General features: G+C 42.0%; 1 protein-coding gene across 2 annotated transcripts in view; it reads right to left on the reverse strand.

The window, feature by feature from the left end:
* Positions 1–1,321: 1,321 nt before the first annotated feature.
* The window catches only part of SNX12 (sorting nexin 12), a 44,466-nt gene continuing 32,635 nt past the window's right edge, over positions 1,322–13,152 (reverse strand). For both annotated transcript variants that reach the window (XM_056537886.1, XM_056537885.1), the window contains one exon: positions 1,322–2,648. In XM_056537886.1, coding sequence (XP_056393861.1) covers positions 2,546–2,648 — 103 coding nt within the window. In that variant the 3' untranslated portion in view covers positions 1,322–2,545. The remainder of the gene's footprint in view (positions 2,649–13,152) is intronic.

Genomic DNA, 13,152 nt, shown 5'->3' on the forward strand with positions numbered 1-13,152 from the left:
ACCATCACAGTTATGTAATTTTACATATAACAGCATATCTATACTTACCTTACGTAGGTAGTACCTATATGATTTAACCAACTCTGTGGTAACATTCCCTCAAGTTTTATTATAGTTGTTTAAATCTGAAATTTGACTGCATATTTTCACAACTGGTTTCAATAGAAAAGTCAAAATGTGCTACAAGTCTGTGACGTATGAACATACACTCAAAAGGGGTCAGATTTTAAGGGAAGATATCTAATTTTATAGAACTAACTAAACCAGATAATATTTTTCTAATCTGTCTCAATAATAATTATTTATATATTATATAGAAAATTATTATTGAGGCAGATTAGAAAAATCTGCAGCTCAGGAGCAGTGGGTGTGCACAGAATCATATATAGAATTATTATATATACATATATAAATACATATACTATATATATATATAAAGCAATAATAATTCTATATATGATTCTGGGCACAACCACTGCTCCTGAGCTGCTGTTCCCAGATTCCAGAGATATGCTTTACAGTAGACACATGGGGGAGGGGTGATTTACTAAGGTCGGTATTCGACACTTTTGTATTATGTCACGCAAAACGAAAGTCAGCAGGCACACACCACATAAATAAGGGACATAAGCAGTTGTCCATAGGCTACACTTTAAAAACTTATGCTAGCTGGGTATTTAGCTACAATTTACTTTACAGTAGCCCCCTAACATAAATTGTAATAGATCAGCTGTTGCAATAAGCCACACTACTTTTTCTACCCAGTTTACTCTAAGCCCCCCCCCCCACCCAGTGAGTGTGCTGTAAAAGTAAAAAAAAAAAAAAGTGCACATCTTTGCACAAATTTGGGATTTGCACAAAAATGTGTGACTACGAAGCCTCCATTTTCTTTACTTTACTGACAATTGCATTGTGAAGAGGTTAATGTGCAAGGAGGTGGTGGAAGCTATATTTCCTTTCAGCTTTATAAGGCTGGATTCACACCATGTTTGGGTACAACATTGCCGTACAACATCTTGGGTACAACATCTTCTACCTCTCTTCTCCAGTCTCACTCACTGGCTGAGCAGGTCAGTGAGGGGCTAGTCTCAGAATTAGCCAAAGCTGCAGGGGACCAAGGTAGGAAAGTATTTTTTCTTTTCATGCCTCCCCCTAGCAATATATTTTTTTAGTCTCCCGATAACCCCTTGGATTTAAAGGAGAGGTATAAAATTGCAAAGTAGCAGACATTAGTGAAAAAGGATGATGTTTATGCATTAAATCTTTTTTTATGTAAAGGATGATAAAACAGCAGAAGCAGTGACAACTCACAGCCAAAATGTCAGATATAGATATTTATATACACAGACATGGTATCCAGCACAAGGACACAGGCAGCAAAAATTGCTTATAATCCCAGGTCTGAGTAGGTTATAACTGGTCAGCACATGCAGGAGGTCACAGTGTTTGCTATGACACCTCTAGTTCAACAATTAACTATAAACCACCATGACCCCCCCAACTCCAAAGCTGATCATTAATAAATATGCTTCCTCTCCCCTACACCTGGCACAAGGGCTTTCCCCTCATACATGACAATTCAATGAAAGCTTGTTTGACGATGGCCATCTTCAATCTATGCGCATCCAGATCTGACAAGTAAGCAGACAGTCCCGTACTTCACAATTACAACTTTGTAGGATACCGGTAATGTATGATAATGTGTGAAACGGTCATAACGCAATGCTGTAGCTCAATAACTTGTCACTGGCTTGTGGGGGTTCCCAGAAAACGGACATGTCTTCTCCAAGAGATCCAGATCTTTTTCATTAGATCTTCAATGTAATGATACATTCTTCACTTAGCATATAATAGTCAATTCCTGAAAATGTACTGGATTCAGCTGGAGTGGGTGTGATCTGTTATAACCACTTGCATATCAGACAATACACATTTTGCTGTGCTATGCAGCAGTTAGACACCTATACTTTATCTGATGTCTGTACTTTGAGCATTAAATAAACAGCACACTTGTGGTGATCAGGGAGGGCAGGGAGTGTGCACACTTGCTTGATCACTCCAAGACCTGGGACACAAGTTACAGACTGTAATAAAATATCTGCCAGTCATGGGCTAGTAAAAGGGAAGAGAGGCTTCCCACTTGAATTAGTACTCCAGGGCATTTATGATTTACTCATAACAGAAATAGTTTTGATGGCAGCTCCTCCGGACATTCAGCTGAGAGAATAATGCTTGGAAGGAAAATGGCCTATCAGCATAGCTTGTATGTTTCAGAGCTAACATTTAGGAGATTGATGGTCAGGTAGAAGATCTCCCTAACTCCGGGCAAGGGAGAAGTTGGAAACAGACTTGAATAATTCTAGTGTGTTTAGGATTCAAAGAAGATGACAGCGATATAAACAGGTAAAAACACATGATATCTTCATGAAGCACAGAACAGGGTCTTGAAGAGAGGGAGCAATTGGAGACTTAGTGTAAAAATAAATGTAATTTAGCAGGCAATGGTGCGTGAGGGGCAAGAAGGACATGGTTGTGCCAAGAATTTTCACTGGCGTACTTTGCCTGGTACATAATTTCTATCAATTGTTTCGTCCTGCAAGAACATATGCAGACAACGCTCATTCTGAGCAAGGGGATGTCCAGCGATCCTGCAAAAGAAAGAAAGAATGGCTTATAGTACAAGATACAGAATGTTTGAAGTAATTTGCAGAATATAAATTAGGAATTACGATGGCAGGATCAGACTACACAGATTTCACCATGTTTAGACTTTAACCATGTAAAGACAAAAGTCCACATGGGACTGTTTTTAGGTTTCCCTTTCAGCTCCTATGTGCAGGCAGTGTGTTCTAGAGCATTAAGAAATGAAATCATTGCTCATTTTGGCCTGAAGAGTCAAATAGGCAGTCCTAGTCAGCGACTGCCATCTTTCTCAATGAGTACACTTAGGCTAGGTTCACACTGCAGAATTTCCTGAGTGGAATCCCGCTTTGAAACTCCTATCAAAGGCTATTTTATTTAAAACATTGGAAAAAAAGGGGTGGGGGAGGGAGGGATTCAAACTGTTATTAGGAAGGGGTTAACTCACTTATTACCTTTAGCACTTTCTTAAGTCCCCATCGGGGGCTATACCATGCAATCTTTTAATTGCATATATTTTTCAATGCTATGCCATAGCAGAACATTGATCAATCAGTGCTATTGATGCTCTGCTGCTTCAGCCTGCATGGATGGCTGGAAGCATCAGACCACCGATCGGACAGCATGGAGGCAGTTAAGGACCCTCCCGCTGTCCTCTGCTGAGCTGCTGGGATCCTTTTACTTTCGTTTAGATGCCAACTTTGATTGTGGCGTCTAAAGGGTTAATGTTGTCCAACGGCCTGATGTGTGGTGACTGGCATTAACCCTGGGTCCTGGCTGCTGACAGCAGTCTGGACCCACCGTGTTTGAAGCGTGCTCAGCTCGTCCCCAGTAACAGTACCAGGGCGTACAGGTACACCCTGCATCCTTAACAGGTTAAGGTACTAACTGGTAATACAGCCAGATCAATCAGACACTGTCCAAAATAAATTACCACAAGCAAGAACAGGAACGCACATAGATGGAATTTAGGGACAGAGGGGGAGATTTATCAAAATCTGTGCAGAGGAAAAGTTGACCAGTTGCCCTTAACAACTAATCGGATCACTTATTTTTTTAAAGATTTAAAAAGCAGTCTAATGGTTGCTTTGTGCAACTGCACAACTCTTCCTCTGTACATGTTTTGATAAATCTCCCCCAGAGACTTTACACTTAATATAGGAATCTTTGATACAGCATTTTTCATATTAAGCCCTTCTCTATACATCTAGCAGAAATCAGATTTTTTGATTCTTTATACATTTTCCTTTGCCTGTCTTATTTTTTTGAACCATGTTGAAGATGGTCTAAGTTTATAACCAGTCAATAATTATTGTATGAAGATGGAAAAACTCACCAGGTAAGTTGCAGAAATAATTCTTTATTTTAAAGTGCAGATAAAGAACATAGAGTGCGGCTGGACACGGACGCCAACCTTCCTTCAGTAGGATGGGTGACAGCTGTTGTGCATGCGTAGAGCACACTTCATTAGACCCTGGCTCCTTCCTGCAAGACAAGTACCTATGTACTCTTCAGGTGTGACGTCAGACAGAGGTAGGCTTACAGATTTAAAATAAAATAGTGCAGTGACCTATTAAAAACAACAACCTGTAAAGATAAAACAATTCACAGGAATACACTGTAGTCGAGTCTGTCATTTAAGCCTAAATTTCCTTGTGCGCTGGTTCTCAGAATACAGCGTGCTTTGTCTTGTAGGAGGGCTCTATGTCTATCTTGACCTTCTTTAATATTAACCCTCTCAATGCCAAGAAAGACTAGACTACTAGGATCCCCATTATGTACCTCATTTAGATGATTTATTAAACGTGGAACACCTTTTCTGGATCTGAGTAAATATGTTCGCGAAACCTAATATTCATGGGTCTTTTCGTACTTCCTATATAGAAGTGCCCGCATTTACAGGTAATCACATATACAACCCAAGGGGTACGACAAGTTATAAGATCATGCAGAATTATTTTACAGCCACCGATCCAAAAAACTTTGCCAGGTAGAAGATATGGACACCAAGTATACGTACCGCATTTGAAGCTCCTTTTGGTCCCATGTCATTGAGCCAGTAAAGGAGCTACAGGAAAGGGTATCTTAACCTCCTAAGGACCCAGGACATATGAGTTCGTCCTGGGTCCCGGTCCTGCGATATAACGCGGGGTCACACGGTGACCCCGCATCATATCGCGGCGGGCTCGGCGTCATAGTGAAGCCGGGACCCGCCTCTAATAGCGTGCGGCACTGATCGCTGTGCCGCGCGCTATTAACCCTTTAGCCGCGCGCTCAAAGCTGAGCCGCGCGGCTAAAAATGAAAGTGAAAGTTGCCGGTTAGCCGGGAGCTGTTCGGGATCGCCGCGGTATAATCGCGGCATCCCGAACAGCTGTAGCACAGGAGGAGGTCTCTTACCTTCTCCTGTGCTGTCCGATCGCCAAATGAATGCTTCAAGCCTGAGATCCAGGCTTGAGCATTCAATCTCCGAAAACACTGATTGATCCATTCCTATGGAGATGGATCAATCAGTGTTAAAGATCAGTTAATGCACTGTTATAGCCCCCTATAGGAGCTATAATATTGCATAAGAAAAGTGTAAAAAAATTATTAACCCTTTCAATTATCCCTTCCCCTAATAAAAGTTTGAATCACCCGGCATTTCCAAAAATAAAAAAAAAACATTATGTAAATAATAATAAAAATAAAACATATGTGGTATCGCCGCGTGCGAATTATAAAAATATACTGCTTTTTAAACCGCTCGTTCAATGGCGTACGCGCAAAAAAATTCCAAAGTCCAAAATAGCGCATTTTTGATCACTTTTTATACCACAAAAAAGTGAATAAAAAGTGATCAAAAAGTCTGATCAGAACAAAAATGGTACTGATAAAAACTTCAGATGACGGCGCAAAAAAGGAGTCCTCAAAGCGCCCTAAACACAGAAAAATAAAAAAGTTATAGGGGTCAAAAGATTACCATTTTAAACGTATAAATTTTCCTGCATGTATTAATGATTTTTTTCGGAAGTGATACAAATTCAAACTTATACAAGTAGGGTATCATTTTAACCGTATGGACCTACAGAATAAAGATAAGGTATCATTTTTGACAAAAAATGTACTGCGTAAAAACAGAAGCCCCCAAAACTTACAAAATAGTGTTTTTTCATCAATTTTGTCACACATTGATTTTTTTTCCCGTTTCACCGTAGATTTTTGGGTAAAATTACTAATGTCGTTACAAAGTAGAATTAGTGACGCAAAAATTAAGCCATTATATATAATTTTAGGTGAACATTTTTAAGAGTTATGATTTTTTAAAATTAAGGAGGAAAAATTGAAAATGAAAAAACGGAAAGAGCCCGGGTCCTTAACCCCTTCCCAACCTATGACATACCTGTACGTCATGAGTGGCAAGGTGTTCCCGACCCATGACATACAGGTACGTCATGAACATTTTTGCCGCTACTCGCGGCATCCCGTAGCGCCCGGTAAGATGGTGGCTATCACTGATAGCCAGCCATCTTACCATGCGACCACGGGGGGTTTCATCCCCCACCCCAGCAATCGCTGCTATCAGCTGGTCAAATCTGACTAGCTGATAGCAGTGTTTCGCTATCAGAATACTTAGCAGCGCGGTGTGTGAGTCCCGATCACGGGGATCGGGACACAAACCGCTCTGCTAAGTGTCCCTGACCTGTCCCCCGGCATCACATACCCGGCCATGCGGTGTCCCGAGCGGTCCCGGCGGTCAGTTTACGGCAGCAGTGCGGCATCTTCTTCATTGGCAGCAGTGAGATCGCCGTAAAGCGATCTCACTGCTGCCTCTGGGAGTTTCAAAACTGCAACTCCCAGCATGCCCAGACAGCCTTTGGCTTTCTGGGCATGCTGGGAGTAGTAGTTTTGCAACATCTGGAGGTCCACAGTTTGGAGACCACTGTATAATGGTCTCCAATCTGTGCTCTTCCAGATGTTAGAGAACTACAACTCCCAGCATGCCTGGACAGACTGAGCATGCTGAGATTTGTAGTTTTGCAACATCTGGAAGAGCACAGATTGGAGACCATTATACAGTGGTCTCCAAACTGTGGACCTCCAAGATGTTGCAAAACTACTACTCCCAGCATGCCCAGACTGCCCAAGCATGCTGGAAGTTGTAGTTCGGCAACATCTGATCCTTCAGATATTGCCGAACTACAACTTCCAGCATGCCTGGGCAGTCTGGGCATGCTGTGAGTTGTAGTTTTGCAACATTCATTGTACATTCACATTGGGGGGAGGGGGCAAACATCCAGTTGTTGCAAACTCCAAGCATGCCCTTTGGCTGTCCGTGCATGCTGGGAGTTGTAGTTTTACAACAGCTGGAGGCACACTAGTTGGGAAACATTGTCCGTTTCCTACCTCAGTGCCTCCAGCTGTTGCAATTGTTGCAAAACTATAACTCCCAGCATGCACCGACAGACCATGCATGCTGGGAGTTGCAATTTTGCAACAGCTGGAGGCACATTGGTTTGGAAACACTAAGTTTGGTTGCAAAACACTTGAAAGTTTATTACTTAACTTAGTGTTTCCAAACCAGTGTGCCTCCAGCTGTTGTAAAACTACAACTCCCAGCATGCACGGACAGCCAAAGGGCATGCTTGGAGTTTGCAACAGCTGGATGTTTGCCCCCTCCCCCCAATGTGAATGTACAGGGTACACTCACATGGGCGGAGGTTTACAGCGAGTGCTGCAAGTTTGAGATGGCGCTAATTTTGCCCTGCAGCTCAAACTCCCAGCGGCAAACTTGCTGTGAACCTCTGCCCATGTGACTGTACCCTAAAAACACTACACTACCCTAAAATAAAAAGTAAAAAAACACTACATATACACATACCCCTACACAGCCCCCACCCCCCCAAAAAAATTAAAAACGTCTGGTACGCTACTGTTTCCAAAATTGAGCCTCCAGCTGTTGCAAAATAACAACTCCCAGTATTGCTGGACAGCCATTGACTGTCCAGGCATGCTGGGAGTTTTGCAACAGCTGGAGGCACCCTGTTTGGGAATCATTGGCATAGAATACCCCTATGTCAACCCCTATGCAAATCCCTAATTTAGGCCTCAAATGCGCATGGCGCTCTCTCACTTTGGAGCCCTGTCGTATTTCAGGGCAACAGTTTAGGGTCACATATGGGGTATCGCCGTACTCGGGAGAAATTGCCTTACAAATTTTGGGGGGCTTTTTCTTCTTTAACCCCTTATGAAATGGTGAAGTTGGGGTCTACACCAGCATGTTAGTGTAAAAAAATAATTTTTTTACACTGACATGCTGGTGTTGCCCTATACTTTTCATTTTCACAAGAGGTAAAAGGGAAAAAAGACCCTCTAAATTTGTAATGCAATTTCTCCCGAGTACGGAGATATCCCATATGTGCGCGCAAAGTGCTCTGGGGGCGCACAACAAGGCTCAGAAGGGAGAGTGCGACATGTACATTTGAGGTGATTTGCACAGGGGTGGCTGATTGTTACAGCAGTTCTGACAAACGCAAAACAATAAATATCCATATGTGACCCCATTTTGGAAACTACACCCCTCACGGAATGTAATAAGGGGTACAGTGGGCATTCACACCCCACTGGTGTATGACAGCTTTTTGGAACAGTGGTCTGTGAATATGAAAAATAAAATTTTTCATTTGCACAGTCCACTGTTTCAAATATCTGTCAAACGCCAGTGGGGTGTAAATGCTCACTGCACCCCTTATTAAATTCCATGAGGGGTATAGTTTCCAAAATGGGGTCACATGTGGGGGGGTCCACTGTTCTGGCACCATAGGGGCTTCCTAAATGGGACATGCCCCCCAAAAACCCTTTCAGAAAAACTCACTCTCCAAAATCCCATTGTCACTCCTTCCCTTCTGAGCCCTCTACTGCGCCCGCCGAACACTTTACATACGCATATGAGGTATTTCCTTACTCGAGAGAAATTGGGTTACAAATTTTAGGGTGATTTCTCTCCTTTTACTCCTTGTAAAAATTCAAAAATTGGGTCTACAAGAACATGCGAGTGTAAAAAATTAAGATTTAGAATTTTCTCATTCACTTTGCGGCTATTCCTGTGAAACACCTAAAGGGTTAAAACACTTACTGAATGTCATTTTGAATACTTTGGGGGGTGAAGTTTTTATAATGGGGTCATTTATGGGGTATTTCTAATATGAAGACCCTTAAAATCCACTTCCAACCTGAACTGGGCCCTGAAAAAGTACGATTTTGAAAATCTTGAGAAAAATTGGAAAATTGCTGCGGAACTATGAAGCCCTCTGGCGTCTTCCAAAAGTAAAAACTTGTTTATTTTTTTTATGCAAACAAAGTAGACATATTGTATATGTGAATCAATATGTAATTTATTTGGAATATCCATTTTCCTTTCAAGCAGAGACTTTCAAAGTTAGAAAAATGCTAAATTTTTTTTTTAACATAAAGTAGAATATGTCACGAAAAAACAATCTCGGAATCAGAATGATAAGTAAAAGCATTCCAGAGTTATTAATGTTTAAAGTGACAGTGGTCAGATTTTCAAAAAATGCCCAGGTCCTGAAGGTGAAAATGGGCTGGGTCATGAAGGGGTTAAGGGGTTAAATTTTTACACCTAAAGGCTACCATAGGTTTAGGGGGGGGGGGGGGGGGGGACTACTTTAGTTAGATCGGGATCGTTCTTAATCAAAAAACTGTTTTTAAAGATTGCATTTTTGGCAAGAGGACTGAATTTAAAGGAAATGAAAAAATATTTTATTTTACTGTTTGTGTTTTCCATTGCTTATTATTGTGCAAGAGAGTGGATCTGTCTTGATTGAGTGCTCGTGTCAATGCCTTGTCTAAGATGTGTTCTGGATAGTTTCTAGCCAGCAATCTCTTCTGCCGTTTGCCAGCTTCCTTCAAAAAACCCTCCACCGAATTATTAATGCGGCACCACCTTAAAATTGGCCGTATGGAATCGAACGCTTCACATGTTCGGGGTGGTAGCTGGCGAAGTGAAGGAGAGAATTGCAAGCTGTAGGCTTTCTGAAGCCTGATGTTATGCGCCTACCGTTATCTAACTGCACTAAAACATCCAAAAATTCTAGTTTTTCTTCGTCTGTTTTCGATGTAAACCTTAAGTAGATATTGTTGGTGGTATTTAAATGGGAGACAAAATCGGAAAAGGACGATGAGGTGCCATCCCAGGCTATGAACACATCGTCCACGAACCTGAGATAGCACCTCATCGACCTTAGAAAGGGGTTGCTGTCACTGAGAACAAAGCGCTTTTCGAATGCTGCCACATATAAGTTAGCAAACGTACACGCCACACAAACGTGCCCATGGCCACACCCCCGATTTGTTTGAACCATTCATTATCAAATTGAAATGCATTATTCTGTAATACTAGCAATAAACCATTGCAGATAAAGTTAATAAAATTCTCGATGCGCCCCATTTGCATCAAGATATCTCTGACCATACCTACTCCAAGTTCCTGCGGAATACTAGTATATAAGGATTCTATGTCTATCGACCCCAGAATACCTTTTTCCGTCCAGTATATATCTTCTAGACACCCTAAAAATTTATTGAAGTCTTTCACCAGCGATGGTATCTCCTGCAGAAGGGGTCTAAGGAGCCAATCCAAATATTTGGAAAGTGGCTCTGTGATCTATCCACACCCCGAGTCGATAGGTTGTCCGGGGGGGGGGGGGGGGGGGGGGGAGCTGGGTGTTGGGCGAGACCAAGGTCTTATGCACCTTTGGCAGGAATACCATCGGGGGTGACTGGGAAATGGGGGGGGGGGGATAAGCTTTTCTGCTTTATTTTTTTGCCAGAACTCCCTTTTCTACATAGCAATGCAGGAAACTTTGTAAGCAAGACTTAATTTTGGGGGTAGGATTTTCTGCCAGTCTCACGCAAGTTTTTGCGTTGCTCAGTTGACGCCTTGCCTCTTTTATATAATAATCGGTACTCATGATAACTGTATTGCCGCCCTTGACAGACTTTTTTTTAATTACAATATCATCTCTTAACCCCTTAACGACGCAGGATGTATATTTAGGTCCTGCGCCGACTCCCGCGATATGAAGCGGGATCGCGCCGCGATCCTGCATCATATCGCGTCGGTCCCGGCGCTCATCAACGGCCGGGACCCGCGGCTAATACCACACATCGCCGATCGCGGCGATGTGCGGTATTAACCCTTTAGAAGCGGCGGTCAAAGCTGACCGCCGCTTCTAAAGTGAAACTGAAAGTGACCCGGCTGCTCAGTCGGGCTGTTCGGGACCGCCGCGGTGAAATCGCGGCATCCCGAACAGCTGACCGGACACCGGGAGGGCCCTTACCTGCCTCCTCGGTGTCCGATCGACGAATGACTGCTCCGTGCCTGAGAACCAGGCAGGAGCAGTCAAGCGCCGATAATGCTGATCACAGGCGTGTTAATACATGCCAGTGATCAGCATAGGAGATCAGTGTGTGCAGTGCTATAACACTGCAAAAAAAAAAAATGTAAAAAAAAAGTGTTAAAGGTCATTTAACCCCTTCCCTAATAAAAGTTTGAATCACCCCCCTTTTCCCATAAAAAAAATAAAACAGTAAAAAAAAAAATATATAAACATATGTGGTATCGCCGCGTGCGTAAATGCGTAAAATCCAAAGTCCAAAAAAGCGTATTTTGGTCACTTTTTATACCATTAAAAAAATGAATAAAAAGTGATCAAAAAGTCCGATCAAAACAAAAATCATACCGATAAAAACTTCAGATCACGGCGCAAAAAATGAGTCCTCATACCGCCCTGTACGTGGAAAAATTAAAAAAGTTATAAGGGTCAGAAGATGACATTTTTAAACGTATAAATTTTCCTGCATGTAGTTATGATTTTTTCCAGAAGTGCGACAAAATCAAACCTATATAAGTAGGGTATCATTTTAACCGTATGGACCTACAGAATAATAAGGTGTAATTTTTACCGAAATATGCACTGCGTAGAAACGGAAGCCCCCAAAAGTTACAAAATTGCGTTTTTTTTTCGATTTTGTCGCACCATGATTTTTTTTTCCATTTCGCCGTGCATTTTTGGGTAAAATGACTAATGTCCCTGCAAAGTAGAATTGGCAACGCAAAAAATAAGCCATAATATGGATTTTTAGGTGGAAAATTGAAAGGGTTATGATTTTTAAAAGGTAAGGAGGAAAAAACGAAAGTGCAAAAACGGAAAAACCCTGAGTCCTTAAGGGGTTAAGGCGTCAATTGCGCGACTAACTAAAGTAGCCCTCCTAAACCTATGGTAGGCTTTAGAAGGTGTAAAAATTTAAAAAGATACCCTTACCTGTAGCTCCTTTAATTCAAAAAAGAACAAAAGGAACACACTGGCTCACTGACATAGGACCAAAAGGAGCTTCAAATGCGGTACGTGTACTTGATGTGCATATCTTCTACATGGCAAAGTTTTTTGGATCAGAGACTGTAAAATAATTCTGCATGATCTTATAACTTGTCTTACCCCTTGGGTTGTATATGTGATTACCGGTAAATGCGAGCACTTCTATATAGGAAGTACAAAAAGACCCATGAATATTAGGTTTCGCGAGCATATTTACACCCTCCGATCCAGAAAAGGTGCTCATGTTTAATAAATCATCTAAATGAGGTACATAATGGTGATCCTAGTAGTCTAGTCTTTCTTTGCATTGAAAGGGTTAATATTAGAGAAGGTCAAGATAGACATAGAGCCCTCCTACAAGCCGAAGCATGCTGTATTCTGAGAACCAGCGCACAAGGAAATTTAGGCTTAAATGACAGACTCAACTACAGTGTATTCCTGTGAATTGTTTTACAGATTTTTGTTTTTAATAGGTCACTGCACTATTTTATTTTAAATCTGTAAGCCTACCTCTGTCTGACGTCACACCTGAAGAGTACATAGGTACTTGTCTTGCAGGAAGGAGGCAGGGTCTGATGAAGTGTGCTCTACGCATGCACAACAGCTGTCACCCATCCTACTGAAGGAAGGTTGGCGTCCGTGTCCGGCCGCACTCTGTGTTCTTTATCTGCACTTTAAAATAAAGAAGAATTTCCGCAACTTACCTGGTGAGCGCTGCCATCTTCTTCCATAATGGATTACGTTTGTTGACTGCCTTTTCTGGTTTGGTTCAGCACCCCATATACTGTTGTTCCCGGTGATCTCCAAATAGGAACTGTTCTGCTCATCTCGTGCACCGCAAATTACACAGGTGTGTAAAGTCTAGATCCAATAGGATTGGTGCTGATCGCTGTACCTTTCTTGCCAATAATTCTTGTATGTTTGCGCTTTGCAAATACCCTGTCCTTGTTTGCCAAGTACACCACTTTGTTTTTTTTCCATTTATGAATTGTGTTTACGGGTGTTTTTCCTTTTTTTGTGTTATGGATTGTGCAGGGCTCAAGGGAGAAGTGTTAAAGGAGTAGTCTACTGGAAAGAAACTTCAGTTTGTTGTGCCCGGGCTACAAAAACTCCCCTTCCTCAGTTTTCCCACAGCGC

Source organism: Hyla sarda, chromosome 9, assembly GCF_029499605.1.
Source record: "Hyla sarda isolate aHylSar1 chromosome 9, aHylSar1.hap1, whole genome shotgun sequence".
Classification (NCBI taxonomy): Eukaryota; Metazoa; Chordata; class Amphibia; order Anura; family Hylidae; genus Hyla; species Hyla sarda.